The sequence below is a fragment of the Polychytrium aggregatum genome, assembly GCF_025602895.1.
Source record: "Polychytrium aggregatum strain JEL109 chromosome Unknown BJ171scaffold_9, whole genome shotgun sequence".
Classification (NCBI taxonomy): domain Eukaryota; kingdom Fungi; phylum Chytridiomycota; class Chytridiomycetes; order Polychytriales; genus Polychytrium; species Polychytrium aggregatum.
In genome coordinates this window covers 292,416-319,580 of record NW_026516211.1, presented here as the reverse complement: position 1 = coordinate 319,580, position 27,165 = coordinate 292,416, and the positions used below count along the sequence as shown (strand labels likewise).

The 27,165-nt window shown below is 55.4% G+C and overlaps 9 protein-coding genes and 1 non-coding gene across 10 annotated transcripts; 5 read left to right on the top strand and 5 right to left on the bottom strand.

Moving 5' to 3' along the window:
• Positions 1-27: 27 nt before the first annotated feature.
• Positions 28-2,345, bottom strand: BJ171DRAFT_308166 (uncharacterized protein). The gene is made up of 4 exons (XM_053107053.1): positions 1,709-2,345; positions 1,046-1,359; positions 864-928; positions 28-672 (listed from the first exon to the last, which is right to left on the bottom strand). Exons 1-4 carry the CDS (start codon positions 2,226-2,228, stop codon positions 36-38), a joined length of 1,536 nt encoding a protein of 511 aa, XP_052968967.1. The 5' UTR covers positions 2,229-2,345; the 3' UTR covers positions 28-35.
• Positions 2,346-4,009: 1,664 nt separating this feature from the next.
• On the top strand, positions 4,010-6,034 carry BJ171DRAFT_579245 (Septin-type guanine nucleotide-binding (G) domain-containing protein; the record flags this gene model as incomplete). The annotated part of the gene is made up of 8 exons (XM_053113950.1): positions 4,010-4,033; positions 4,255-4,315; positions 4,505-4,636; positions 4,768-4,849; positions 5,016-5,104; positions 5,201-5,249; positions 5,363-5,731; positions 5,914-6,034. 8 exons carry the CDS (start codon positions 4,010-4,012, stop codon positions 6,032-6,034), a joined length of 927 nt encoding a protein of 308 aa, XP_052968966.1.
• Positions 6,035-6,932: 898 nt separating this feature from the next.
• BJ171DRAFT_t78 lies at positions 6,933-7,014 on the bottom strand. The gene has a single exon. It is a non-coding gene; the product is annotated as a tRNA-Ser (tRNA).
• A 793-nt stretch (positions 7,015-7,807) lies between these two features.
• Positions 7,808-10,143, bottom strand: BJ171DRAFT_579244 (uncharacterized protein; the record flags this gene model as incomplete). Its single annotated transcript, XM_053113949.1, has 9 exons — positions 7,808-7,950; positions 8,140-8,270; positions 8,424-8,569; positions 8,722-8,822; positions 8,960-9,014; positions 9,180-9,224; positions 9,407-9,481; positions 9,575-9,738; positions 9,936-10,143. 9 exons carry the CDS (start codon positions 10,141-10,143, stop codon positions 7,808-7,810), a joined length of 1,068 nt encoding a protein of 355 aa, XP_052968965.1.
• Positions 10,144-10,332: 189 nt separating this feature from the next.
• Positions 10,333-12,664, top strand: BJ171DRAFT_495051 (uncharacterized protein). Its single transcript, XM_053110078.1, has 7 exons — positions 10,333-10,766; positions 10,904-11,032; positions 11,112-11,176; positions 11,311-11,445; positions 11,601-11,710; positions 11,827-12,289; positions 12,426-12,664. The coding sequence occupies exons 1-7, from the start codon at positions 10,567-10,569 to the stop codon at positions 12,518-12,520; spliced, it is 1,197 nt and encodes a 398-aa protein (XP_052968964.1). The 5' UTR covers positions 10,333-10,566; the 3' UTR covers positions 12,521-12,664.
• Positions 12,665-12,751: 87 nt separating this feature from the next.
• On the bottom strand, positions 12,752-14,044 carry BJ171DRAFT_641686 (uncharacterized protein; the record flags this gene model as incomplete). The annotated part of the gene is made up of 5 exons (XM_053115780.1): positions 12,752-12,997; positions 13,097-13,176; positions 13,306-13,492; positions 13,681-13,787; positions 13,918-14,044. The coding sequence occupies 5 exons, from the start codon at positions 14,042-14,044 to the stop codon at positions 12,818-12,820; spliced, it is 681 nt and encodes a 226-aa protein (XP_052968963.1). The 3' UTR covers positions 12,752-12,817.
• A 777-nt stretch (positions 14,045-14,821) lies between these two features.
• Positions 14,822-18,624, top strand: BJ171DRAFT_641684 (uncharacterized protein; the record flags this gene model as incomplete). The annotated part of the gene is made up of 13 exons (XM_053115779.1): positions 14,822-15,464; positions 15,789-16,076; positions 16,168-16,292; positions 16,409-16,519; positions 16,613-16,729; positions 16,896-17,026; positions 17,137-17,448; positions 17,577-17,651; positions 17,779-17,890; positions 18,051-18,084; positions 18,225-18,286; positions 18,400-18,481; positions 18,614-18,624. The coding sequence occupies 13 exons, from the start codon at positions 14,822-14,824 to the stop codon at positions 18,622-18,624; spliced, it is 2,103 nt and encodes a 700-aa protein (XP_052968962.1).
• A 301-nt stretch (positions 18,625-18,925) lies between these two features.
• On the top strand, positions 18,926-20,705 carry BJ171DRAFT_495047 (Pre protein translocase subunit Sec66-domain-containing protein). Its single transcript, XM_053110077.1, has 3 exons — positions 18,926-19,342; positions 19,495-19,763; positions 19,973-20,705. The coding sequence occupies exons 1-3, from the start codon at positions 19,225-19,227 to the stop codon at positions 20,321-20,323; spliced, it is 738 nt and encodes a 245-aa protein (XP_052968961.1). The 5' UTR covers positions 18,926-19,224; the 3' UTR covers positions 20,324-20,705.
• A 349-nt stretch (positions 20,706-21,054) lies between these two features.
• On the top strand, positions 21,055-23,961 carry BJ171DRAFT_472875 (uncharacterized protein; the record flags this gene model as incomplete). The annotated part of the gene is made up of 15 exons (XM_053108677.1): positions 21,055-21,194; positions 21,295-21,338; positions 21,413-21,466; positions 21,559-21,650; positions 21,727-21,750; positions 21,833-21,877; positions 21,997-22,109; positions 22,265-22,389; positions 22,478-22,525; positions 22,561-22,598; positions 22,710-22,866; positions 22,972-23,151; positions 23,402-23,514; positions 23,679-23,691; positions 23,756-23,961. 15 exons carry the CDS (start codon positions 21,055-21,057, stop codon positions 23,959-23,961), a joined length of 1,392 nt encoding a protein of 463 aa, XP_052968960.1.
• A 556-nt stretch (positions 23,962-24,517) lies between these two features.
• On the bottom strand, positions 24,518-27,157 carry BJ171DRAFT_495045 (uncharacterized protein). The gene is made up of 7 exons (XM_053110076.1): positions 26,519-27,157; positions 26,285-26,341; positions 26,090-26,172; positions 25,439-25,884; positions 25,218-25,359; positions 24,925-25,030; positions 24,518-24,766 (listed from the first exon to the last, which is right to left on the bottom strand). The coding sequence occupies exons 1-7, from the start codon at positions 27,097-27,099 to the stop codon at positions 24,607-24,609; spliced, it is 1,575 nt and encodes a 524-aa protein (XP_052968959.1). The 5' UTR covers positions 27,100-27,157; the 3' UTR covers positions 24,518-24,606.
• Between the last annotated feature and the right edge of the window lie 8 nt (positions 27,158-27,165).

Below are 27,165 nucleotides of genomic sequence, written 5' to 3'. Positions count from 1 at the left end.
GCAAGACAGCCAAGTGTGACAGGGGTGTGCTTCGTTCATTCATCGTTGGCCAGGATCTTTTCGGCGACAATGTAGGTCGACGATCGGTTGGGGATGGCCCGCGATATCACCGAAACAGTAGCAGGAATGTTCATGAGGAACATGGCGGCGATCGGCATCGAAACGATTTCGGCAGCGAGATGCGACCAGGTGCGCTGTTGCTCTTTGCGCTCCTTCTTGAAGTGCTCTCGATCGACGGCGATGTGGAAGGGGTGGTAGTAGATCGCACAGGTGAGCAAGGGCAGTCCGGCCACGATGGTGAGCATCTTGGCGATCAGCATCACGTTTCCATAGAAAGGATCGTTGTCGAAGAGGTGGGGTCTCAGCAGATCAAAGAGCAGGGTGCCCAGAGGCATCACCCAGCCGGTCGTGCAGGGGAAGATGAAAGCTTCCATGATGAGGAGCGTCGCCAAGATGCGTTCGAGCCAGGTCGAGAACCGGACAGCGGGAGACGTCCGCGCAAGGTGGCGCAAGCAGTAAGCCACTTCGGCCGAGCCAGAGTAGTGACGCTTGGCCTGGACGTATCGCGCTTTGATGTTGGAGAGATATCCGGGGGTTGAGACATTGACTTGGTTGATGGGCACGTAGATGGGGACAGCCTTGGCATTGGCTTTGAAGAAGCACTTGAGCATCCTGCAGAGCACGCATCCATGAGTCAGTCACCGCAAATCCATGAGGGTGCGGTGGGCCGCCGTTGGCTGAGGCAGCAATCAAAGCGGGCTGGGCTCTGGGCTCTCGATAGCTGCCCCGGCTATCGAGATACAATCGGCTCCCTGACAGACAAATCAAGTAAGGGCGGTGGCGTCGCCGATCAAGGCACTCACATATGCATATCTTCACCAATCGAGGCTGCATCGGTGTCCCAGTAGTTCACTTTGTCGGCCAGGATCTGTTTGAAGAACGATCAGTTGCGTGCGGTGAGGATCGTATCTGGGCTTGTACCAGAATCGCGCAGCCGAGATGAGGCTCCAAGCAATGGCAACACCAGCGATCGCATCGGACTTACCATGCTAAGGGAGTAATTGGAGCAGGGAAAGAGGATGCCAAAGGGGTTCGAGAGCTGCTGCGAGTGCATGATGCTCCAAAAGTTGTCGACGATGCGGACAGGGACAGGGACGCTGAGAGAATTGCGGGAAAAGATGATGGAGGGGCAGTACAGGGTGCTGTATGGATCCGCAGCTTCGCTGAAGGCCTTCTCGACAGAGTGGATGTAGAGTTCGGGGATGACGGAATCCGCATCCTGGATCGTCAGCAAAAGCTGCTTGATTTGGTAGCCCTTGACCGAGAGGAGGGTGTTGGCCCGACGCACAGCAAAGTTGACTGGGGTTCGAACGACAGGGAAAGCAGCGTTAGCAGCGGGGTCTAGACCACAACAAATCACGACAGATGATCGATAGAGCCAAAGATATTCGATCCAAGGGGGTAGCGGGTGAGCGCCCTCCCAAAGGCCGAAAGCCAAAGGGCAGTCAGGGATGGGTGGGCAGAAGAAGGTGAGGAGTATCATATGCCCAGTGGCGGGGTTGAACGCAGGATCCGCAGGATTTACAAACAGGACCTCGATCTGTCTCCATAAAGCGATCAAAGCATATATCCCTCTTCCATTCAGGGGGCCAGAAGACGGCTCCGTATGCAGCGATAAAGGTGAAGAGGCTGGGCAAAGCAACTGTACCGTTGGAGGCCTTGCCGCGGGCTTCGCCAGGAATGCCGGCGGGATGCACCGAGACAATCATATCCAAAAAGTCCTTCTTGAACTCCTCGACGAGGCTCTGGCCCTTGGCCTCGGATCCGTTTTCAGAGGCTTCCATGGCAAGGACGATGATGTAATTGGTTTTGGCTTGGCGATGGCTGGCTAGTCGCCCGATGGTCTTTTGGAGCAGGGAGTAGGGCTCGGAGTAATTGGGGATGACAAAGACGTGGGTGTGTCCGCTGCCGGACTTTGCGGACAGGGAGCCCGAGAGCGTGGGCTCGGCAGCATCGACAGAAGAGTAGTAGGCATGGATGTTCTGGATCATACGCTGGGCGGTGAGTCTATACTTGACGACGTGGGTCATGCCGAGGGCCAGGAAGAGCGAGAGGTAGACCGCCAGGAAGATCAGATAGGCCTTGGGGAAATAGAGAGGGCCCAGAAACAGCGATAGGATCACAGAGACACACACACCCGGTGCAAACAGGTCGTATCCGTCGATCATGGCTGCGACTGGGGGAGGGGCTTGATAGTACGGTTGAGTGTGCGGACGGATGGGAGCGAGCAGGACTCAGCGGAGGCGGACAAGCCGGGCTGGAATCGATCGGGGGCAAGTGAAGTGGAGGATTGCGACCGGTTGTGGATCAAGGGCACAAATCCAGCCTGGGAGTTGGACAGACGATGGCCAAGAAGGACTGACAAAAAGCAGCAGGCGGCGAATCCAGAGGACCAGGGCGAGATGCAGAGATGGGCGGGCAGGTGGCTCGGCCGGCTGGCTGGCGAGGCGACAGGGCGCAGAGGGAAACAGGCGCTGGAGTGGGAGAGAGCAGAGCGAGCTGGTCACGGACGAGACAGCGATGACGGGAACGGAACCCCCTGGTGCTCGTGGAGTGTACTTGATCGGCACCAGAGTCGCAGACGATCAGGTCCAAGCAGGTCAGAGCGGGGCGAGGGGAGGGCGAGCAACGAACGGTTTGATATTTGGATGGCGACGCAGCCTTGATTCGCCGACACGGGCGCGCAGCCCAAGGCGACATGCACAGAAGGACCGCATTTTTTTTCTCGTCGTGGGGCCAAGAAGGGATCAGCGGCGATCCGAAACAGCCCGCCACGTCGCAGACGGCATGCATGCGAATGGTTGAATTGGGGGGGGGGTCGCTGGGCGCTGTGGGGATGCATCGAGTGTCTGGAATGAGCAAGACGGCTGGAATGGCCAGGACGTTGTAAAACCAAAGGCTTTAACACCAGAGCGGCCGAATGAGTGTCTCGGCGGGCATGAAACGTCATCCCGAAAGCTGCATTCCCGGGAATTGCCGGAGGGCTCGGCGGAAACGACGCAGCGCAGATGCAGCGCAGATGCAGCGCAGATGCAGCGCAGATGCATGCCTGGTAATCGTGCGCCTCCTACCGTCCAGGCCCAGCCCGTCCTCGGCGCCAAGGCCCGCGACGATGCCAACCAAATAGATCCCGTCTGTGATGGCATCTGAGCGCACTCGATAGAATCCGATGGCGTTTGAAAGTATCCGATGGCATCGGATGCACCATGCCATGCAGGACCCGGCGCTGGCGGCGCTCTTGCGGGACTGCAGCCCGCCATGTTCGGTCGACACACGGCCCCAACATGCAGCCCCCGCCGTGCTCGGTCCCGACACGCAACCCCGATCCCCCGCCTCGATCTCGACAAACCGGCTCGGCCCACCATCTCGACAGACGATCTCGACAACCATCTCGACGCGTTGATGTGCACAGCGGCACTCCGCGGCACAGGGACACACGCTCTCCAAACCAGGAGCACTCTGCACACGGCACTGCTGGCTGGACGCGCCCAAAGCCGGCGTTTCCAAATCCGGAGAGCGTGTTGCACAGAAGCGCATCCGTGTCGCGCGGCGCCTCGGCCGTCGCCGGTTTTGGAAAGCCGCGGGCAACAGCACCCGCCACAGCAACAACGGTCTCCCACAGCCACAGTGCGTGCCACAGCCACCCACCCGCCACAGCGACAGTGGCCCTTCGTCTGCTGCTGCTGCTGCTTTCTGCTTTCTGCTGTTCCTGTTCGCTGCCATTGGTGCGCGCCCAAGCCCTTGAGTCTCTGTGCCGCCCTCTCGCGCGCTTCTCGCCACCTTCTCGGCGGTGGCCTGGCTGGCTCTCGCTGGCCCTCGTCTCGCCGCCTGCTCTCGCTCTTCGCCTTTTCGCTGCCCGCCAAACTCGCCTGCTCGCCGAGGCCCGTTCTGGAGTTGTCTTCATCCGCTCCTGCCGCTCCTCTGACCAGCCGCAACGGGGAAACCGTCCATGTCATCGAAAGCCAACAACATGGTAGCTACACATCGCTTGCACTTTGGGTCCTGCCAACCCTGTCGTGGGCTTGGGCAAAGTGCCAGCAACCGACTGAGCAAGACAACCAGCCCGCCCCAGGCCAAACCTGCTGGGCTCGGCTCGGCTCGGTTCAGTTCAGCTCAGCGCCTGGCTGTGTGGCTTCGAGCCGCCCTTCGCATCGATGATCGTCATTGCCTCACCATACATTATTTGCTCGCCAGTCTCCCGCTATCCGTCGAAAGGCCGTCAAGAAGGGCTTGCAGTTCACCATCATGATCGTTGGTCTGTATGCCATGATGTCGAGTTGGATCAATCGTCCCCCCCCCCACTCTGCTTGAGCCCTTCTGAGACCGCCAGCTCCTCCAGCCCTTTCCCCCCCTCCTGTTGCAGGAGCGATGCTCCTGTCTCGTTCACGACTAACCGCACCACACCCGCACAAAACCTTCTGCCTCTGGCTGACCTGATGTTCAGGCTGCTCCGGTCTCGGAAAGTCCACCTTCATCAACACCCTCTGCGAATCGCCCGTCTTCCAGAAGAAGGACAACTCCTTCCCCGACAAAGCCGCCATCGAGAAGACCTTGAGCATCACCCCCGTCACCGTCGGTATGTAGTTCGACACTAACGACAAAGGCCCGACACTGCACCGTGCCTCGAGTGGAGCGTCGGTTGCCGCAACAGACACGGATCCTCCTGATCGCCCAATGACCTCGATGTGAATCCAAAATGAAACACAGATATGGAGGAGGATGGCCTGAAGCTCTCGCTGACTGTCGTTGACACTCCTGGCTTTGGTGACAACATTGACAACGAGACCAGGTAAGCTGCGGTCGTCAACCAGGCCGAAATCCAGGGCAGGTCGCCAGACCAGCCGTCTCGACTACGACTGCTGATGCATGTCCAAAGGTCCCAACCCCAAGCGATGGAGCGCCGGCGCGAGGACGAGATATGATCCGTCACACTAATACGCATCTGTCGCATGCAGCTTCGATGGTATCCTGAACTACATCGAGCAGCAGTACGATACCATCCTGGCTGAGGAGTCTCGTATTAAGCGTAACCCCAAGTTCCAAGGTAAGATGTCATTCAGGCCCAGCCGCTCTGTCCGTCTCTCTAGGGCGCCCGATGCACGCATGCTAATCGACTGTATTCGTCTGCTCGCGCCCACAGACAACCGTGTCCATGCCGTCCTCTACTTCATCACCCCCACTGGCCACGGGTAAAACCATCCTTGCAATCGGCCCGAGCGTGCGCAATCTGTCGTTTCCTGCAACAGGGTCCGGATTGATCCTCGGGGCTGACATTGACGCTCTATCTCCCGTGAAATCGTAGTCTGCGCCAACTCGACATTGAGTTCATGCGACGCCTTGCTCCCCGAGTCAACATCATCCCTGTTGTTGCAAAGTCCGACTCTCTGGCACCGACGGAGCTGGCCATCTTCAAGAAGCGGGTCATGGAGGACATTACTCACTACCAGATCCCCATCTACAACTTCCCTTATGACGAGGAGGAAGATGACGACGAGACCATCGAGGAGAACAACGAATTGCGAGAGCTGCTCCCTTTCGCCGTCATTGGCTCCGAAGATGAGATCCAAATCAACGGCCGACGCGTTCGCTGCCGTCAGTACCCCTGGGGTGTTGTCGAGGTCGACAACTCGAGACACTGCGATTTTTCGAAGTTGCGCTACATGCTCTTGAGGTGAGGGCAGCTTCAACTTCGAGCGGATATGCGGCAGTGACGGGCTGCCCAGTCCGATGAGGAGACGCAGACAATCAACTGCCGCCACAGTTCCCACGAGTTCACCAGAGGACCTTTCTTTGGTGACCACTCAGTTGATAGAGTTCGTGGCCGCATGTACTGACATCCCCGATCTACCACAGCTCCCATCTCCAGGACCTGAAGGAGATCACCGAGTCGATTCTTTACGAACAGTACCGTACCGAGAAGCTCTCCCGCGACGGCCAGTACGACGAGGAAGAGGAAGAGGCGGATGAGGAATAAACAAGCCGTCGAGGAGAATAAAAGTACACGATCTGTTATCTTTGCACTGGATACAGCAACCGAACACCGCTTTTGGAGCTCACCTCTGCCTTCTCAGCCACCTCGCTTCCTTCTTTTCATCCAACTCTTTTCTTTCCACTTCCAATCCCCGCCCTCCTTCTTCCGTATCCATCGTGCTATTTTTTTTTTATTTTTCATTCTATTTTTCTTCGTGATTTTTACATCTCTACTCTCAATGGCTTGGCATGCTTCTTGATCACAACGATTGTTGCTGGAAATCCAAGCCGAAGCCTAATCCGTTCTGTCAGTTTGACGCGCTCGGTTGTTTAGGACTGTACGACCCGTCCTGCAATTGTGTCTGTCTCTCCCCCCTCCCCTCCGTTCCTCCACCCTCCCAACAACCAACCACAACCACAACCACAACAGCCTCCGATTTCCTCCATGCGCTTTGTCCGTATGTGCCTTCGCTTTTTCTTCTTTTTTTTTTCTATTTCGTTTTGTTCTTTTTTAGAGCACGCGGGGGGCGGGCGGGTAACCCTGGGGTTTTTGAGGACATGAGCAACCTAAATTTCTTCATTCTTTCTATCTTGTTCTGGTACCTAAATATACATGACTTTTGCAACGGCCCTGGATGCATCTTGGCTCCCTCCTCCCCCTTCCGTTCAAGTTCAGCAGACAACACTGTGGGAGCAGCTTGGCTGAGATGCCGCTCGGTGACTGGATTGATGCGTGCTCACTGGGGAGTGTCACATGGCGTGCGACGAATGGCAAGTGCAGCGAGAGCGATATGTGATCAATGATATATCATTAATGATATGTGGAGAGCGACGAATGGAATGGCGGGGCAGCAAAACACTGGCACCTCGCAACATCACAACTTGCAAAATACAATCATTCTCGTCGCCTGCAGGATTCGAACCTGCGCGTCCAAAGGACAATGCCTTAGCAGGGCACCGCGTTAACCACTCCGCCAAAGCGACTCTGTTTCTGTTGCTCCTTTTTGCCTCAGCTGCACCCACCCACTTGAACCCACATCCTGCACATCACACCGTCAATCAACCAGTTCCTCCACGCCCACGGCGATTGGAACGGCGGTGAGTCCTTCACATCAACTACTGCCTGTTGTTTTTGGGGTGCACTGCAATTATCCGTCTGGTCAATTTCCTGTGGCGACGATCGACTGGAATTGATGTTGCGGTGCTGGAATGTGGTGAATGGATTGGGCCGCCTGGGCAGCTTCGCTCAAAGGGCGGTTTCTTGGCACCAAGAGGGTCGAGTTGAGAGAGTCCCTCTGTCTCTAGTCTCCTGGTTCACACCTTTTGATCATGACGGGCGATAGATGGAGTATATTCAGGATCCAGAAAGAACCGACAACTCTGACTCAGAACAGTGTGTCTCGTCGGTTTTACTTTGGGCTCGCCGTAAATGTTCGACCGATCCGCTTTCGGGCGATATCGTTGCAATGAGACATCGGCACAGCTCCAAATCGCTACGATGCGAATGTAATCAGTTGTATCTTGCATCGTATGGGTCTCGGGATTCGGCCCCATGTGGTCGGATCCGTTGGTTCGAGTAGGACTGAGCGACACTCTCGGCGTCGTTTCTGGAATCGAATCGAATCGAATCGAATCGAGTCGACATCAACATATCAGTCAGCTTTTGCGCATATGTTCTCGCTGCTTTAGCGGCCGCTTTCCGAATCAGCCGCTTCTGTCCCGTGTCCCTTGTTGACCGCATCGCTGCCGAGGTGGCGTTTGCTCACTGAGCTTGTACTTACATGATCATCAGCGCCGTTTCCTCAGGTGTCATGTATGGGTCGTATCTAAACCGAAGCGGCACTGTGCTTTTGGTGTTGAGACAAATGACGAAAACGGTCGGCGGGTAGTTTTCCGAGGGAAAGTTTTGATGGACTTTGACTGCGCTCACCAAAGTGCATTCGTTGGGGTGTGGTCGAGAGTGTCGCCGCCAGCCATTCAAACGTGAGCCGGTAGTTGTAAAGAAAAATGTGTCAGTTATGTGTTGCCGAACCAATGCTTCAACGCTGACGGTCAGCAGAGATCGCCTCACACACATCCTCACACGTAATTTCGTGCACAGCGACATACCATTCACAATAAAAAGGAAAGTCCTTCTTCGGATCCGATAGGATGACTCCGTCGTATATTCTGGGTCTTTTACAATTCGCAGCTTGTATGCCAGATAGGTAAAATTCTTTTCATCAAACTCCAAAATATGTCTGAGTTGTGTCCAGCGACAATCGGTAGAATTCATCAGTTCTCCGGCGGCGATGCATGCTCAGTGTCTTCTCTCCTCTCCTCTCCCTGCGCCTCATCCGACACACCATAGCTCGCTCCGGCCATCGCTCGGGAATCCGGCCGTGGACACTTACGCTGCCATGCGCTGGGAGATGGTCGTGATAAGGTTTCGTCTGGAAGTGAAGCGATCGGAAACTTCGCCGTTCTTTCGTGAAGCTCGCTTTTCGATGCTTTCGCAGTACAGCCCTATGCTCTCTGACGCTGCCCTGAACTCAGGAAGCTGTAGAGTCGGTGGGCAAAGTGCGATTAGAGTCAGATGAGATAGAGCGACGACACAAGGCTGGTTTGGTCAAAGAAATCACCTATCGACCGCAATGATGAAGTGGTGACAATGCCTCCGTACAAATACCGCCACTAAACAACAAAACTGACCCTGAATGGCTTTCCGGGGGCATCGCTCGGCTCGTTTGTCGATACATCGACGTGGATGGAATCCGTGCGAGTGTTCACCGAATAATCGACAGTGAGGTTGACTTGAGCAAACAAACACCAGCCGCAACGTGAGGGCATATGAGCTTATGAACACTCGACAGTAGCTTAGCAGATACTAGGCGCAGCCGTCCAACCTCTCAACCCGGCGCTGCTGCAACAAGACTGCACAATTGCTTACATAGCGGAGTCTTGATTCCATTCTCGATAGTGAAGAGAGGGACGATAAACTGGACCTTAACGAGAGGGGGTTGAGACGATTTCGATAATGAGCCCGATGGCCTTGACCGTAGCGAGGAAAATGCCGGGGGAGGGCACGGGCAGCCCTGTCGCAGCCATGTCGCAGCCATGTCGCAGTGAGATGCTGGCAGCAGCGGCTTCCCCTGCGCCGAAAGACCTACCACCACAAGAGGTTCCTCCCGGAGTTTGACAAAGGAATAGAATTGCTGTTGGGGTCGTGGGCACAGTATTAGTGTCCATGTCAAGATGTCTCCGTCAGTGCTGAACTTAGTCCCCATATCGTCGTGCCGGTGCTTCGTCCCGCTACCCAAAGCTGGCACGCAAAGTAGCCCTTCCAGCCCCGGTGTCGTTTGGTATGCGGGTTTGTGCTTCAGTCAAGCACACTTACTCTATTCGCCAGCATGTCGGCTTGAATTTGAATTCTTTGGATCCCCAGAAGTCTGACCTGATCGGCTTGCAGCGTCTGCGAGAGCGGATCCATTTTCCTGTCAGGCGATGCTGTTCGTATGGACCTTCCAGGCGACCGTCATCCTCATCTCCCTCGCGAGGCACTCACCAGGAACTTTTCGATCAGCTCGTTGACCAGGTCGCTCAGGGCGTTTTTGTCGGTGGCATTCCAGTTCACAAGCGAATGGATGTCCTCCAGCACAAGCGGCAGGTTGTCCGACAGGATGATGTCGGGCGGAAAGTTCAGCTCCAGAGGATCAAAGATGAATTGACCTGGGGAGTCAACCGAGCGATGGGTTGAGTCGGATAGGGCAAACAACGTTAGCGGTGGCCGCCATAGCCTCGATATCTGTTCTCTCAATCGATGCCGGTGGCTCCAGATAGGCACCAAATCCAACCCTTGGTGCCTCGGCGGATCAGATAGCATTCCCCTCACAGTGCGGTCCTCGTTTCTTCGGCCTCGACATTACATCTGAACGACAGATCCTGGGAGATCAGCACTTGGATGTCGAATCGGGACGCAGGTACGTCCTTGTTGTGGGGGTCCCAGTGGTTCGACATGATGTTTTCCACAACCAGCTCGGCGCTGGCGAGAGTTTTCTGATTGAAACACTGATGGAGGAGCTGTTGGACATGCTTCGACAGCATCGACACCGTGGCGAACCTGGAGGCGCTCATGCTGAAGGAGGGAGTGATGGTGATGGGGCTTTGAGAAAGGTGCGACTGATGCGGGCAGAGCGGGGGCGGGCCGGAGCAGCGACCAGGGGCGGCGTGGGCAGTTGATGGATCGACAGGACGATGCCGGACGAGGCCAAGGAGCAGACCAGAGGGGGCGAGCCAGCACGGTGGCGTCTTGTCCTCGGCGCCATTTCCTTCGCGGTCGCGGGAAATCAATATCGTCTGGGTCGGCCTTGACCGCCCCCGCTGTGCTGCTGCTACTGCCCGGATGCGCGGATCGCTCTGCTGTCTGGAGGATCGTCTCTCTGCCATCATCGCACACTGGGCGTCTTTGATCGCGCTGCCGCTGTTCCGTTCTCGCATCGTTGTCCTCGCCTGCACCGCAAAGCAGTTCGGCCAGTTGATACCTACCTGCTCGCTGCCATGAATCCGGGCTTCGAGACGTCCTCGTCCATGTCGATCTCCTCAGCCGGGCGCAAGAGAAAGCCAGTCAACTACGCTCTGAAATCCGAGGCCTCGTCTCTTTCCATCACCGCCAAGCCGCCGCCTGCAGGACCTTCTGGCAGTCCCATCCGGGTCGAGGCTGGTCCTGCGCTGCCGCTTCCCAGACGCGAGCTGCGATTGTGAGTGTGCACATGGAGGGTGCATGAATGCGCTCCATCGCCTTCCCGTCTGCCTCCCGACTCTCGCCTGGTCTCCGATTCGCTACATCTCCGTGCCGTCCTCTGGCTGACGAGGCTATCCTGCTCTCCGGCCACAGAAGCACTCCCGAGAGCCGAAAGCCTTCGGTCTCGCCGCAAACCCCAAACTCCCAGCCCAATGACTGCACCCCAACTCCGGATGCTCGTGGGCTGTTGTCAGCGGCTCACGAGACCCGTGTCCTACAAAGGTATCAATCGCTCGTCACGTCATGGTCGACCCTCTGTCCGCTCATCATCGCTGATACCAGCATCGCTACTGCCTTATAGCCGGAAATCACCCGTGACTGCGCTGTCTCAAGGACCGATGCAGCCTCCATCTCCATTTGCATCGGGTATGCTGGCAGGATTTCGCCAAAAGCCATCTCTCGCTCGACCAGCTTCCCTGGTACCATCCACTCTCGAGTCTATGTTCCGGCTTGATGCTGAATAAGACCATGTTCGCGGTGGATTTGATCTTGCGATCCAGTACCTGAGGACTATGAGAGCACAAAGAACTTGCTCCGTAAAGCCGAGGATGAGATATCGAAGCTACGTCGGACTGTCAAGGAACTGGAAGTTCAGAACGCCAAGCTTCTAGAGCAGCTCAGGGACCGGCCCTCTGGTGAGCGTGCCTCGCTCGGCAACGGCGTGGAGGCCGTGGGATCGATCCGAGACTTTCTACCCGTCTGCGGAGACCGAGACAGATGAAGATGCATCACCGCGCAAGCGGGAATGTATTGCACCCACTCAAAACACTCACGATTGAATTGTTGACAGATCCGAGTCTGGCCAATGTCGATGGCGTGGGGAAGACGGGCCGGTTTCAATACGACGACCAAGTGGCGCGCCTGCTGATGAAAGCGGACAGTAGCATCGGCAACATTGATGTAAGTGGAGCATCGCACTGGTGATTCTACAAGCCGCACCACAGGGTTCGCATAGGATCGTCAGCCTCTGACACTAACCCCGCATCGGTCTCTTCGCCTCCATGCAACTCTCTCAGTTCATTTCAAACGAGATATCTGCCAAAATCCGAGCTAAATGTGGCCGTCAAAACGGTTCAGCGCACAGCACCCTGCCAGAGTCGATGAGCAGCGGGCCAAAACATTCTTCCGAGCCGCTTTCGCACGACGACAAACTGCTGACTGTTGGCGGGTCAGTCCATGCACAGAATGGTCTTCCGCACGATGGTGATTGTCCATCAAAGCTATCAAAATGGGACTCGGGAATAGCTCTTCAGGATCCGGCTGGTCGTGAAAACGAACTCGCTAGTCCGCTTCAGACCCCAGCCCCTGCTTCCGATGCTGCTCCTGGTGTCGGGATGCCATCACCGAGTCCGCATCACATAAGCGTGCCGGACTCTTCGCCGCGACTGGCTCCAAGATTGGCACCCGAGCTCAGGCAGGGGCAAAACCAGGTTGCCAGCAACGAGATTCACATTGATTCCCAGCCGGCGTCTGCTTCAGGTACAAGTACAATCCACACCCACGCCACATATCAGAAACAGGATGACAGCGCGATACCACGGCATTCGCATCGATATCGGGTACATCCATCATTCTATCAGCGGACCCACTGATGCTCTTCATTTTTTGTCTTCAGATGAGCGGGAGTCAAGAAACAAACACGAGCCGCTGATGCTCAGCGACTCGCTCAGCCAGGACCTACTGGGCATCCTGGATAGCTTTGGTCTCTGACCAACAACAACCAGACGCATGCAAAGCGGTGATCGTGCACTTGGCCTGCTCATCCAGGGCCTAGGTGCAGTTGCTGAGAGGTCGAAGAATGGTGTATGGTTCGATTCATATTGGCGTTGAATACAACTTGATGGGTACAATCCACACTTTCACATTGCCCGGCAAGCGCTCTTGAGCAAGTCCTTGGCGATACCATGCTACGTTAGCGGGAGACATTGTGGAACCTCGATCCGGGCACATTGAGTGTGTATCATCTCCGAGGTAGATTGTTTATCGAGCACCAGGTTCTGAGGAAGATCAGTCACTCATTCCGAGTTCCTGGCTCTCCGTCAGCTCGGTGGCAGCTGTGCTGCGATAGGAAAACACCTTGGCGTCTGAGCGAAAGTGCCGAATGACATGGTGCTGCGACGTGTTGGACTCGTCAAAGTAGTTGAGGTTGAGATTCTCGGCGATCTTTTGACCCAGTGTTCTCATCGCCTAGGAAAGAGCGGCAAACAGGCTGCCTCAGTTGGATCGCGTTTGTCAGTCCAACACCACCCGACTGCCATCCAATTGCAAACGGCTGATCGGACTCACTTCCAGTTTCGTTGATATGCCGCTGATCTTTCGACTGTCGATCTGGAAGCCATTGAGTACTAGATAGTAATACTTTGTTCCTGGATTGCACCGATCAGCGACACAAGCGTCAAAGTCAATGTTTCGTCCTCGGTAGCATCCCGAACCCATCGAGCGTCTCCGAGCAACAGCTCAGGTTGCTTCCAGATCTCACTTTCGGCTCTGCCTACCCGACCGAACTTCTTTACGAAGCCGGATATATATGTTGTAGTAGTGCCCTCGGATGTGCACCTTCTTGTTGTGGGAGAACTGGTACTCAAGCTGCCGCGTGAAGAGTGTGTAGATGCGTATGTCCTTATCGTTGTAGATCGTCGCAAGACAGGCGACAAGAACGGCCACCGGCAACAGAAACAGGCTCTAGACACGAAGCGCGGGCGTCAGATACAGGAAAGACGCAAATGCATACACTCCGCATCGTATGTGCATCGAACGATGCTGCCTCCACCAGTTTCGGGCTCTGTATTAGAGACACCGACGTGAGACCTGAATACCCACGACCAGATAGCAGCTTTTGCCTGCTTGCTTCTGCGGCGACAATCATTTACATTTGTTGCTCCACCGAGCGGAATCCAGATGACGAGGGCGATAAGCGAGGCTGTGGCGAAGAATACGGCAATGTAGAGCGACCTGTATCGCACCTTGATCTCGAGCACTGCGATGGATCAAGGCGAAGTGTGTTAGGCAATGATGATACGCTATAGATACGCGGGATCGTCCATGCAGGATCGTCCATGCAGGATCGTCCATGCAGACCGTGCTGGCGCCGATACGCGATTTCTCACCAGACGGATCGTCAAAGTCGGGTGAAAACGGATAAAGCGGATTCTCCTCTATCGAGCTGCTCAGGAGCACCTCTGAGGGGACCATCAGCCGTCGATAAACGCTCTTGAGGCTGGGGAGGGGCTCCATTCTGATTCTGTTCTCTGTGGATCGACTGCTGGACGACAATCCAAGGCAACCCAATAATATCCAACGGGAAGCTTCGGTTCAAATATGTCAGCGATTGGAGCCAATCCAACCAAGCTGCCGGGGAGGGAGGAAGCCGACCCACTCTGGCGCACCCAGATGGGATTCAGTCACTCCACGGCATTTCACCCCGTAAAACGGAGCAGAATGCCGTGTTGTGAGTAGAGCAGCCATCACCCCGCAATGGCCATCGACTCTGTGGAGACGGGGCAATGGATATACCTCCAGCCCTGAATGCTTGAGCCTCCTCGAATGCTCTGCTCAGCTTCGCTGGTGGGCCACAACCAATCGATGCGATGCATCACAATCCAGCGTCGCAACATCAACGCAGCCAAGAGCATAGCCGCAGTGGGGTCGAGCGTAGCAAATACTTGGCCAGTCGGTGGAGAGCGAGGGCAAAAAGTGAACTGGTCGGGGCATCTGGGGTTTCGCCAGTACAGGCGTCAATCATGAACCCGTCGACGACAATGGATCGCCCGCACCGAACGCATATGTTCCCTGATCCTTGCGCGCCATCCTGCCAAACGCAACAGACTCTCTAGCCCCCCATCCAGGCCTCCGTCAACTCTGCAGATTCCAAGAGGCCGTTGCTGTCCTCAAAAGCTCATCGCATCTGTAGCACCGCTTACTCGTGCGCCGCAGAGTCTTGAGCTGGCTTGATCCCGAACGCCTCTCCTGCGATACTCAAGATTCTTGTCCACAAACCATCACAGAGCCGCCATGAATACCGTCCTTCCCTCAATCGACACGACGGCGAGCCAAACCTACCCGCCGTTCTCCCAGTCCATCGATGTTCCCGAGTTCCAGCTCAGTCCAGACACCGTGTCCATCATGCCGCTTCCGTCACTCGGCATGGGTGATGGCGCTGCGGCCGACATGGACAAGGAGGAACGGGAGCGCCAGCGCAAGTTGTCCTATAACCATCGCCTGCAGCTGACACCCTACACAGACGACTGGCTTTCCAGTAGCGCCGATGAAGACCTGTTGATGGAGTTTCCGCTTCTGAGCCTCGCCAGCGTTGCGGGGTTCTCGCTCGGGCCCGATCGAGTCGCCCTGGTTCTGCCCTATGCTCCACGGACCGCCCCATCGACGCTTTCCCACACCACCCCACACACAACCATCAGCCGCAACGGGCTGTTTTCGGCGTCTCTGGCCATCAGCACGCAGCGGCAAAACCTACGGCTCGCCAGTGTCATCGCAGCGCTGAATCGCATGTCGGACGGCAAAGACGAATCTCACCTCAGCGACTCGCTCAGTCTCCTCACTAACTCGGGCTCCCTCGGCCGGTCCGATGAATATGCCTATATGATCCGCGGCCCAGGCGGCTTTGAAAAGAACTATGCCGAAATACAGAAGCTGCTGGGTAAGGGCTCCTTGACGGCGACGACTCGGCAATCCGTGTCTCCGGGTTTGCAGTCGTGGTGGAATAGAGTCAGGTCGATTTGATCCTGGCCCGATTGTGTTGGTGTTGTTGCATCGATGAAGAAGCTGTGCGTCGTCCCATATGTACTGGAGAAGCACTGTCCTGATCTGCTCGGTTTCGAGCCATGAACTCTTCCTCTCTTTGCCGGAACGAATCGAGTTGCGCTTCTTCGGTCATTCTGACATCTTCGAATCCGCGACGGACTGCTAATGTGGCCTTGCTTCTGTTCATATCACTCTGCTGGTGCTTGATCGGGAACGACAGAGCGAGCACGCAATCCAGAAAGTGAAGAGGCCGAGAATGTGGCCCAACCAACCGCACCGCTGCCCATCGACACTGACAAATCTGCCAAGAAGAAGAGGCCAGCCGGCGACTTGGGCGTTGGCCCGTCGATATGCGCCGTGGTCGATAAACTTGCGATGCCCTTGGATGCTAACGGACAGCCGCTGGCCGGCCGAAAACCGATACGCGTCATCAAGGCAGAGCTGGAAAAACGAATAGAGCTCCTCAAAACAAATCAGGGAGAATGGGAGGCATTCCAGACCCGCATCAGTGAGTTGCATGTGCCGCTCATCGCACAGCATCCGCGGCTCGCTGATCAGTCGCCGTTACAGCCATTGATCGGAGCGCATTGTTCTTGCAGTGAAGTACAAGCGAGACGACCACAAATCGCTGCTACGAGGCACGCAGATCGATCTCATTCGCAAAAACAAGCAGCTCCTGAAAGAAATGTACCCTGACTTCCGACAACAGGCTTTACTCATGGTGGTATGTATCAGGGCTATTTTCGATGATCGCTGGTAGTTGCGTCAAGGGGCACCTCTGGATACCGCACCGTTGCATCTATCGACGTATTTATGGCTCTTTGATGCGCTTTCCTGCAGCGGATCAACAACGAAAACCACCGGGTGTTGGTTTTGGAGAGAAAGATCAAGATTGTGCACAAGAAGCAACGGGCCAAAATGGAGGCCATCCAGCGGAAAGAGGAGCTTATTGTGAGTCACTCGTCCAGGGAGAGAGGCTCAAGAACCAAGCCTGTGATGTACATGGAGGGGGGCATTCGTTCTGATTTCCGCTCTGTTTTCCAGGAGAGAGGCAAACTCCGCGAGAAGGATGAACTCGGCAAACCGCAAGCTCTTCAAAAGAAGTGGTTTATCATCGTTGCACTGGCCAGTCGGGTGCGGATGATACAGAAACTACTTGAGGTGAGTCGCGCAGCGATAGCTGAAGATGCTGATCATGGATGGTGCGGGTATCTCTGCTTGGCTTCTGTGTTTTGGTTCGATGCCACAACAACCCACAGACCCTCGTGTACCTCGCTCTTATACTCCATAACATGAAATGCGTTGGCTATGGTTCCGTCACATACAGCAAACACACAAGCGAACAGCAGCGAGCCAGCTCCAAAATCATGCTGCTCGGGTGATCCAACGGGCTTATCGCAAATACAAGCGTGCTGCTGCCGAGGAGCGACAGCGGGCTGCCCTGCAGACGATCCAGAGGTAGGGGCATGGACACTTGGAGACAGTCGGGTGCTCGACGCTCAATATGCTCAAATGGAGCACATGATCGATCACCGACTGCTCCGCTGATCCATCGACTTTGTCCGCAGGGTATTCCATTCGTATGTGCAGCGCAGACGGGAGGTCATCAAGAACAACGCCGCGAACCTCATCAGAACCTTCTTCAAGGAAGTGTATGACACATCCAAACTGATGAAAGTTGTCAAGAAATATCGGTTCTCTGTTATCAGGGCACAACGATACGCTCGTTCTTATATCACCATTCTGCGCGCCGAGCTTGAGCTCTGCGTGATGCAATGGGATCATTTCGAGGCCCAGTGGTGGACGCAAAGGAAGGGCTCGATGCACAAAACAGCCAGTGTCGCAAGCATCGACGAGAAAGCCGGCAAATCCAAGAAGAGGTAAGCAAGTGCTTTGTGTATGGTGTTTATGACCGCCCTAGCGGAACGGAGGCGGGCACTGCCAGCCGACATGCTCTTCTCTTCGCGTGGCATCAACCAATGCTCGTCCTCGGTATTGTCTGCCATAGGGGCAAAAAGGGAAAGAAGGATGATAGCGCCGACAAGGGTGGCAACGACAAAGTTTCGATGCTCCGGTGTCCAGAGTAAGTGTATTGAGAGCAGCAGCGATTGATGGAGAGGTTTATGGAGAGACGGGGGAATGGATATTCGACGAACACGTTTCGGTCGCTTGTGGCACTCAAATCTATCTGTATTGATATACTGTGGCAGCCCGATCAAGATTCGTCTGATACGAGAATCCTTGCTACAGCGGCGCAAGGAGCATCGTCAACAACTTGGTGAATACGAGGACCAGCTCGCAAAGTTCAATGCCGATCGCCGGGTATGGAGAGCGGTGCTGGGCTTGCTGGCTGGGCAGTCCAGCCAAAGGCTGGAAGACGAGCAGCCTGATGCCTTGGTCTTATGAAGACAGCTCGACACATGGGAGATGAAAATGTGGATTTGGCTACGATGCACTCATTGTGAACCACTTTGCTCTGCAGAAACGACTGAAGCCAATGTTCAGCAGGGCTCCAGGTACAGCGAGTGCCAAATGCAAACCCGGCAGCATGATGAGACTTTGCAGGAGATGAGCTTTCTCAGGAGATGAGATGGCGGTGAGAGCTTGCTTGCGGGGCTTGTGACGCTAAGTCGATATTGGGATGCTGATTTTCCAGGGAAGACCAATGTCCCCGACCCCGATATGCCCAAGCGACCGTTCTTCAAGGCAAGTGTCCTGGTCATGCGTTCAGTTGCGCTTGGCATCCTGGACGAGTGACGATCTAGAGCTGCCAATTCGTGGCTGGATCGTCTGGGCTGATACTGACGACACATCCCGATTCTCTGATTCAGGTTTTGCTCTCCCGAGACGATCTCTTTGCGCTCATGGAAAAGGGCTTTGTTGAGTCGACGACGTCAAAGCTATCAAGCATGCGTTAGTCGAACGGATATACGCTACATTCAGAAGAAACGAGCGTCGTCCGATTCTAAGTGCAATGAAACGTATCATCTGCGATGGCCTGCGTCCAAGACGACCATATACAGCCAACCCTGATCACTTTGGCAGCCTCCGAGTGACGGTCGCGGGCTGCTCTCTGGTCCCAGTCACTCTGGTCTCAGTCGCTCTCTGGTTTCCACAATCGCCCCGCGCGCAGTGATCGTGTTGCTCTTGGACACTCGGAAGCTGCTCATGGCCAGCGTGATGTTGAGGCAATCCCCGTGCGAAACATGCCCAGAATACATCACACGTGATCGGCTTGCTCCTGGCTGGTCGCACAGCAAGGAAAAAGGGCAAAGGAGCAAGGGGACAAAGGCGCAAGATGGGCTTTCGTGTTTGGCCTGCGCTGATTTGCTGGCCATTGTCGTTCTGCCCGGCGCGACCCAATCTCTTGCTTCTCCATCTCCCCAACTCGCCTATCCCCCAGCACCAGGGCGTCCTCGCAAACGAGCCTTGCCGTCCGCCCTTGCCCGGTTCGACCATCGACCCCTCGCTGCTGTTGCCGCAGCCTGCCTGCCCTTGCTTCCTCATCGAACCAGCCACCTCTATCGCTCCGACTGCCATCTGTTTGGGATCCGCAACTTTGCTGCCCAGTGCTCCCTTGGCCCGAACCCGTATCCTGCCCTTGAACCAACCGAAACCGCCAAAAACCGTCTCCGCAGCTTATCCACTTGGACCCAATGACGCTCACCACTCAGCAGGCCTTCTGGTACCCCCTCTTCTACATCACCGGCCTCTCGTCGCTGTTCATCTTCTTTGTCCGCTGGAATTCGACTCGGCAGAAGAAGGAGTCCAGGCGTAGGTCTCACTCCGGTTGGCTTGTATTGCAGAGCAGCCCCGGGCTCATACTTTGTTCATCAGAGCACACTGTCGACCAGATGGCCATGAGGCTGTCGTTGATACAGCTTCCAGGTTGCTCCTACTAATCTGCCCACACCGATCGCTTACAGAACAAAGTGCCAACTCGTACTTTGGCCCAAATGTCAACAAGATGATCTATGAGGAGCTCTGTGAGCAGTACTCGCTAGAGGAGCCCGAGGGCAAGAAACTGCTTACGATGGCTCTGATTCAGCGAGCCATGGCCGATATCAAGCGTGTGTTCCAGATTCGTAACGAGAAGCCTTCGCTGCAGCAGTTGGTGCGCCAGGGCGTCATCGGCGAAGAGCTGCTTGCTCGTATGGACAAGGCCGAGCAAGAAATCGAGAGAGAGCTACAGGAGGTAATCTAACGAGCGCGGTGATCTCTGGCTTCTTGCAGAGGCTTGCGACGGCCGTGCCAGGATCAGTCCCGCCACTTTGCATTCACCGAGCGGCCTGAGCATCCCGAGCGACCTACCATCGCCACAATCTCGACTGCCCTCGAACTCTAACGCCGGCGTATGGACCAATCTAAACGTTCTATCTGCCATGCTCTCCTGCCGTCACCCAGGTCCAAGAAGAGGCCGAGATGATCCGATCCGGATGGGGCCAGAGTATATTCCAGGAGGCTAGCCAAGTGATGCAGGCTCAGATGCAGCGCGAAGCCCAAATAACCACAGCCATGGCCCAGCATCAAATTGGCGGTGGCGGTGTTGCCGCGCAGGTCAAGCCCGCTCAGACCGAGACCGAGGAAGAGGACGACGACGGCGAGGGCGTCCAGCTGGAGCCAACCTCGGAGCTGACCGACGAGCAGCGACGTGAACGCCTTGCTGCCGAGCTCATCGAGGAAGAGGAGAAGGAAAAGAGCAAGAGTCGATCAAAGGGCAGCAAGGGAACCCCGGCCAAGCCCAAGAAGAAGTAAACGGCCATCACAGTGCCGCCACGGATTCGGCCTTGCCCTCCTGGTCGCCCTTTAGTTTGGCTTCCGTATCTGAGGTGGATGCGCGACCGCTATCGGTTCGGAGCTTGCTTGACTCTCGCTGCGTTGATGCGATAGCGATCTCTCTTCGATCTCTCTTCGATCTCTTCACCCCTCCTACCTCCGCTTCACTAGTCTCTGTTCTCCTAGTGCCTGTCGCTGCCATGGCCTCGTACCCGTTTGGCTCGGAAGACTTTCTCTTGTGCGCGGCAGTATATGCGGCAGTACATGTCAACGCAGCGCCAATCAAGTTGATAATTGCGTCGGTCTCGCCATTGATCTGCCACGCATCTGTTGAATAAACCACGAGCTATATTTTACAAGAGATGAGATAGTGCCATCCACAACGGAATGTGTGGTGCTTGAGAGCCTGCACGAGGTGTGGATCGGTGGGAGGGTTAGATCAATGTGTGTACAGTGTGTGTACAGTGTGTGTGCAGTGTCTCGAAACGACAGGCATATCGTTACTTCGGACACAGGCCCGCCGCAATCGAATCACATCGTACACCCAGCGACGGCGGGCGAAATCATTTCCTTGTGGGTCCGTCCCATCGAGTCTGTCCCGTTGAGTCCGTCCCATCGAGTCTGTCCAAGACTCCGATCTCTCATCGATCAAGTCCATCCCAGCAACGCGAGCGCCGATCGACGTCATCAAGCACACTACATTCTCAGTCATGGACTGCGAGCATCCAGACGAGCGCTCGCACCGCATTTCCTCCAATCCTACAGAGCCGCTGCTCAGCTCGGCGTCGGGAGCAAGTGCTGGGTCTGCCAAGCTCAAGTCTTCGCACCTGGGCTCGTCAGCCGCCAGTCGGTACGCTTTCTCGCGCAGATCAGCGAACACTGCCATCGTCGAAAGCGGTTGCCGATTGAATGGACTCATCGCGACTACTCAAACCATGTGCTTGCGTCAGAGGCAGCGTGCACCTTCCGCCATTGCATGGGAGTCTCTCTGACGGTGAGCCGCACTTTGAGCTTGACCGTGGACTCGGCATCAGTCAAACTAGGCACTGATATCGATCTGCTCAAAAGCCACGCTCAAAGACATAGCCCGGGCCCGGAAACGAATCCGTGGATCGACGCATGGTGAGCCAGCGTTGATTTTCTTGCCAGCTGCAAAGTAGCTCCTCCGAAAGACTCGCTGTGATGCTCATGCCCTGCTCTCCCTTTCGCGGCAGCAGGCGATTCAGAGTTGCTCTCGTCCATGTCGCGCTACACACTTTTGCTCGAGACTAAGGTTCGCCATTGGATTGAAGAGTCGGCCCGGAAGGTGAGCCACCTGCGAGATGACAAGAGTTTCTGCGATAGTTTGTTCTAAGCCGATAAACGCCTCCTAATTTGTTCAGGACATTGAAATATGCAAGCTCAAGGTAACACTCCATCAAGTGTGCCCGAATCCAGTCTAACTAGCGCCACCATGCGGCTCATCTCACCTGCTCTATCTCTGAGCAGAAGCAGCTTGGACTCGCCGAGTTTCATACCGAAAGCGGCAGCGAAGTAAGCACGGCTATCGCCACGAGGCGACGCATACACTCATCAAACATCGGGATCGTCGCAAGGCCCGGCCTGGCTGGGTCTTGTTTGTGCTAACTTGCTCCTCATCTGACTCTATTCAGGTGAATGCGTTGCGTCGCGAATGTATTCAGCTGCAAGAAAAGGTGTCTGAAATGGAAACCTTTCTGCTCAAGTACAACATGATATGGAACGCAGAGCTCCCATTCGGCAAACGGTGAGCCGAAAGCTCCTTTGGCGGCGTGGGTCGTATCTGAGGATATGGCGACCTTCGCTGCGAGCGGTTCACAATCCCGACTCCCATCTATACATTCACATCATGATGAAAGAGCCATGACATAACTGTTTTGACATCCTCGGATTCGAACTCAGTCTGGATAGGGTCTCCTCGAAGCACGCGGCCATTCCCAAGCCGTCACAGCTGACGGCCAAGTCCCCGTTCCCATACAACCTGGCCAACTTGATGACTCAGATTGAGCAGCTCAATCGGATTGCAGGTGAGAGCGGTCTGGCTGTAGGGTACATATACAGAGCCTTTATTCCATGCTGTATTTTGTGGACCGCAGCTTACCGCTGTTGCCCCAGCGGTTTCGCGCACCAAGATCAGGCTCGAAGCGCTGAGAACCAACCAGGGTCTGTTAATTTCGTAGGGCTTGATGTGGCTCAAGTGATCCGCGAGAAAAACACCAATCTACACCTACTCAAGGTTTGTTGTTCACAGCAGAGCGCAATCGGCGAGCCGCTTCGCCAGACCTCAGCGGCGGTGGCTGCACTCTAACGAGCCACTTTAGATACTCATTGCTGCCGTGCATCTCAGACCCCTGATCCCCTGAGTTTGACGCTCTATCAAAACGGGTTTGTTCTCGAGGGTGGGTCCTTCCGGCCGTACACCGACCAAGCCGCGGCCATGTTTATGTGCGATCTTATGGATGGATACTTCCCATACGAACTTAAGGACACCTACCCTGACGGTGGTAAGCTTTGAAATCGGGGTTGCAGTGACTATGGCTCTGTGTGCTGCCGCAATCGATTCCTGACCCATATTTTGCTGTACCCTTGTTGCGCGTGATCAAACGCAGTGCCCTTCAAGATCATCGACCGGCACACGATATGGCGGCCACTCCGGATCGATGAAGGCTTCCCTCCGGTCGGATTACCGGCCCAGAAGTCAACGCTTGCGGGAGCAACCCTGGACCCGGACGCGCTGGACAGACCTGCACTGCCAAGCGACACTGCATGGAGCCCAGATATTTCTCTTGGTATGCCAAAAGTTGTAAATTCCACAGCTTTGTCGATCGCGACTGGGAGCATTTCAAATGATATGGGCGCTTTGCACCGAGAAACACACGCTCGAATCCATTCGATAAGCTCAGCCGATATCTTCGGTAAGCAAAGTCGTGCGAGCAATCATGGAGCCGAGATATCCGCTAGTATCGAGATCGCAGCCAAGGGAACTAACGGTTTCTGTTGACAAACGCAATTGATGGCGCCATGCACCTGTTTCTGAAGAGCCAGCCTCTATAACAACCGAGCGGTTCCTCCAGAAGCTTCCAAAGTGCATCGTGCAAGGTGGCAGTATCATCAACATCAGAGGGGACGTCGAGGCTCTGTTGCGACCCAAGGTAAGTCACGGCATACTCTCCGGAGTCGCTCAATACTGTCTGTCCTGAATCTCTTTGTAGCATGGACTGAGGCAATTGGTGGGATAGCTGACGAGCACATTGATGTCTGGGATTGGCGAGACCCCAATCCCTGCCATCTGTATACCTACACCATACATGTCCAGGATGCCGAGTGTGGTCGGTACAGACAGCTGTGGTGAAAATGCAGCCAAAATAGCTACTCTACGGGTGCGCCACGCAGGCATATCGGGGCAGCAGGACTACATTGTTCAAACAAAATGCAATGCAACGCTTCAGAGCGTGTACGAGCTCCTCAAGCCATATATCGACCCAAAGGCAACGACAACCCAATCTGAATCTCAGACAGCATGGAACTTGAAGCCAGCACTACATCGCGGTCCAATGCCCAAGCCCACGGCTACTCTCGAGGTGGGATTTGCTGCATAAAGCACGGACGACTGCGAAACAGCGTCCTGTGCTGTCTGGAGATACATTCGGGTCTCCAGACAGAGTATGGCACTCATAAACTCTGTTGGTACACAGGAATGTGGCTGGGTTCCAAATGCATTTTTGCATCTGATTACAGGCTGATGAGCCACCTCCAGACGGTACGACATCTCGAGGAAATCAAATCAAAGCTTTCTCCTATTTGATTTGGTGCACCGTTATCCAGAGCCCATCTCTCAGGATAGCCGTGAATCTGTCAATTCAATAGATTGGGCGGATGTATGGCCATCCGTCATACAATTAGCTCTCGCGCGGCCGCTGTGCGATACTGTGCCCAAATGCAGAAGCTGTGGAGAGCTACCTCCATCATCAGTCTGTCCAAGAGCACGGACGTCGTCGATCAGGCACTCAAGGGGGTAGATAGTGACCGTCATGAGGGTGCTGCTTGGGGAGGGGAGCAGTGAGGGACATGCGTCTTGGTGTCGAGAAACAATAATCTGAATCGATGCTGCGGTACGGTTGGATGCACACCACTGCCCCATTTGTCTCTGCCCTATTTGTCTCTGCACCTGCAGCTGTATATTGATATGCCACGACATTCTTGTGGACACCCGAGGCACATTCGCTCGCTTGTCATGTCCCAGACTAGATCATCCTGAGGATCCTCTCCTTGATGCTTCTTAGACACTGCTCGGCCACAACTTGGTCACCCTGCCGGGCCAGATGTTCGCCCAGGCTCTTCACTAATTTCTCAATCCGAGTGATTGGATCCGTGGGTTTGTACGTTGACGAGAAATCAACGCGGCTGAAAGCAGTCAGTGACGTGGCAGCCGAATGCAGAAGATCGAGGTTTGGCACGGTTAGATCAGTCAAGGAAGTATAGCTTCTGGGCCAGCTTGAAGGCACCGACTGCCGAATGCATCTAATGCCGAATACCCGCGCAACGCTCCGCTGGAAACATACTGCGGATATGTCGAATACTCGTCCAATAGCGCTTCCATTCGCGACTGAAGTTCTGTCGTCAGCGACTCTGAAGGAACGATGGTTACGTCGCAGGCATAAGGCAAACCTGCATGGTTCAGAGGAGCGTGTATCAGCGCCGGTGCAACTCGTGAAGAAGCCAGCCCATCCAGCATGTTGTCGATTGCCAACCAGCATCGCTAATCAGAGCGGCCTCCAATGCTTTAGGGAATTGGAGTTGAGGCGCCCGCACAGTGTCCGCCATAGTGTTGCTCGGTGAGATCGGGCACACTTACGATACTCCTTCTGAGGCGAGCTCCATTCGTCGGATACCGTCAGATACTGAAACTTGGATTCGTACTGAGGAGATTCCCGATCGTACGGACTGATGATCACGCCAACAAAGGGCTCTGAGCCATCGTCGCGCTTGAATAGCGTCTGCACACCCGTTGGTCGGTCAGCCTGCTGCGTGCGATGGCACGCGCCGATGTGGATCAGATCGAAAGCTCGGGCATACCTGATACGACGCCTGCGTCTCGATGTCGCGAATGCTTGGATGGGGCTCAAAGGTCGGATGCGAATGGTACCAGCCCACGACTTGGATGCCCTTCTGCTCGAACTCCTCGCGTGCCGTCATCTCGCTTTCAGGATCCATCTCGCACTGAATGCTTGTGCTCGTGCTCCGGCATGGAAAGCATTCGGTTAAGCTCAAGACCTTGGCCTCTGCATCGTATCGACCGCCTATCAACCCGATGATTTCGGTGTGGGCCAGGTGGGAGTGGAGATCCATCAATAGCAGCGCATTCGATGAGACGTTGACATGGAAGGGAGGACAGATGTGATCATCCGAGGATCGGAGGGAGTGTGTGGTGTATTCCATCGGAGGTATCAGCCGGAAAGGATCGTATGCTGGCAGATCAAAGCCGTATGCGGCATGCTTCCGCTTCATTGCTCGGCTTGATGCTAAGCATTGGCCACGAAGAAGTTAGCTCGATACCCGTGACGCCTAAGCGTAGTGCTGTCTGCCTCGCCGTCATCGCCATCGATAGTTGTCAATCCAGCCCCAAGTCTCTTTACTGGCTGGTTCGCCGTGTCATCCACGCTTCTCAAGCAGGTTGCTGCTGCACTTGTCCCAGGTGGATGCGACGCAATGACGAGGGCGACTTACTCTGCTGCGTTGCTGTCGAGGCATCTTCATCATCTGTTTCGCCGTGAACGATCACCCGACCGCCGAGATCCCGCTCGTCGATCCTATGATATCGCAGACAAGGCCACTTAGAGTTGGAAATTCGCTGATCGGACACAGGCCAGCCATAGCCCACAAGATGCACGAGCTTCCGAATGCATTTGCCAAGCCCCGGACCATTCGCCATTCTCATCACGAACTCGTCGCTTGCGTTTCAATCCGATTTCCTCAGCCCTGCTGTCACGTTCGGACCGGAGCCAGCAGTCGGATGCAAGACATGCGTTAGTCAAGTGGCATTTCTAGATTGTTGGGTTCCGATTGCTGGCAACACCATCCGCAGAACACCTTGTCTAGAGGTCGATGGTGTCGGCCGGCACACCGCCCTACGCCTCGGCTATCAACGATACCGACAGGGCGTCGTCTAGGAGATCATTGCCTCCAGTGGATGGGTGCGAGTTGTGTCCTGTGTTCTTCTTTGCCTTTGGCTCGGCCGATACGGGCTTGGGGTTGGCCGTGCGCACGATCGGCCTTGCGTTTCCGCGATTGTTGCATCCGACGTTGATGGCCTGGATTTGTTCCAGGTACGAGTGGATACGGCTGATGGCGTTGACATCTCCTTCGTTATTGAGGCCCCTCCGAGCCCGGGTCTTGGTCAGGTACTCGGGCCGCACAGTATCCCATAGATCCAGAATGTGGTTGCGGATCTTGACGTATCGCTCTGGGGTCTTGAGCAGGGACCGTGGATGGGCTTTGTGTCCGGTGAGCGTTGATGTGATCGTCGGGAACCACTCCATGTTGTTTTGGATTTCTTCTGGATGGATTTCGTCTCGGCTGATGAAGAACGGAAGGTCGCTGGTCTCGGGGGAGCTGCTTGTGAGCGGCGGCGAGTCGGCAGGAGACCCGGATGTGGCTGTCTGGAACGCAGCCTCCGGAACCGGATCTGCGAGGGCCAGAGCGTCGCTACTGTTCTGCAGAGTGTCGCGGGCGTTCATGGGCGATGGGACACTGCCGGGATCTGGGGTTGCTGGTCGGCTTGGGCGAGATGCAGACAGAACCGC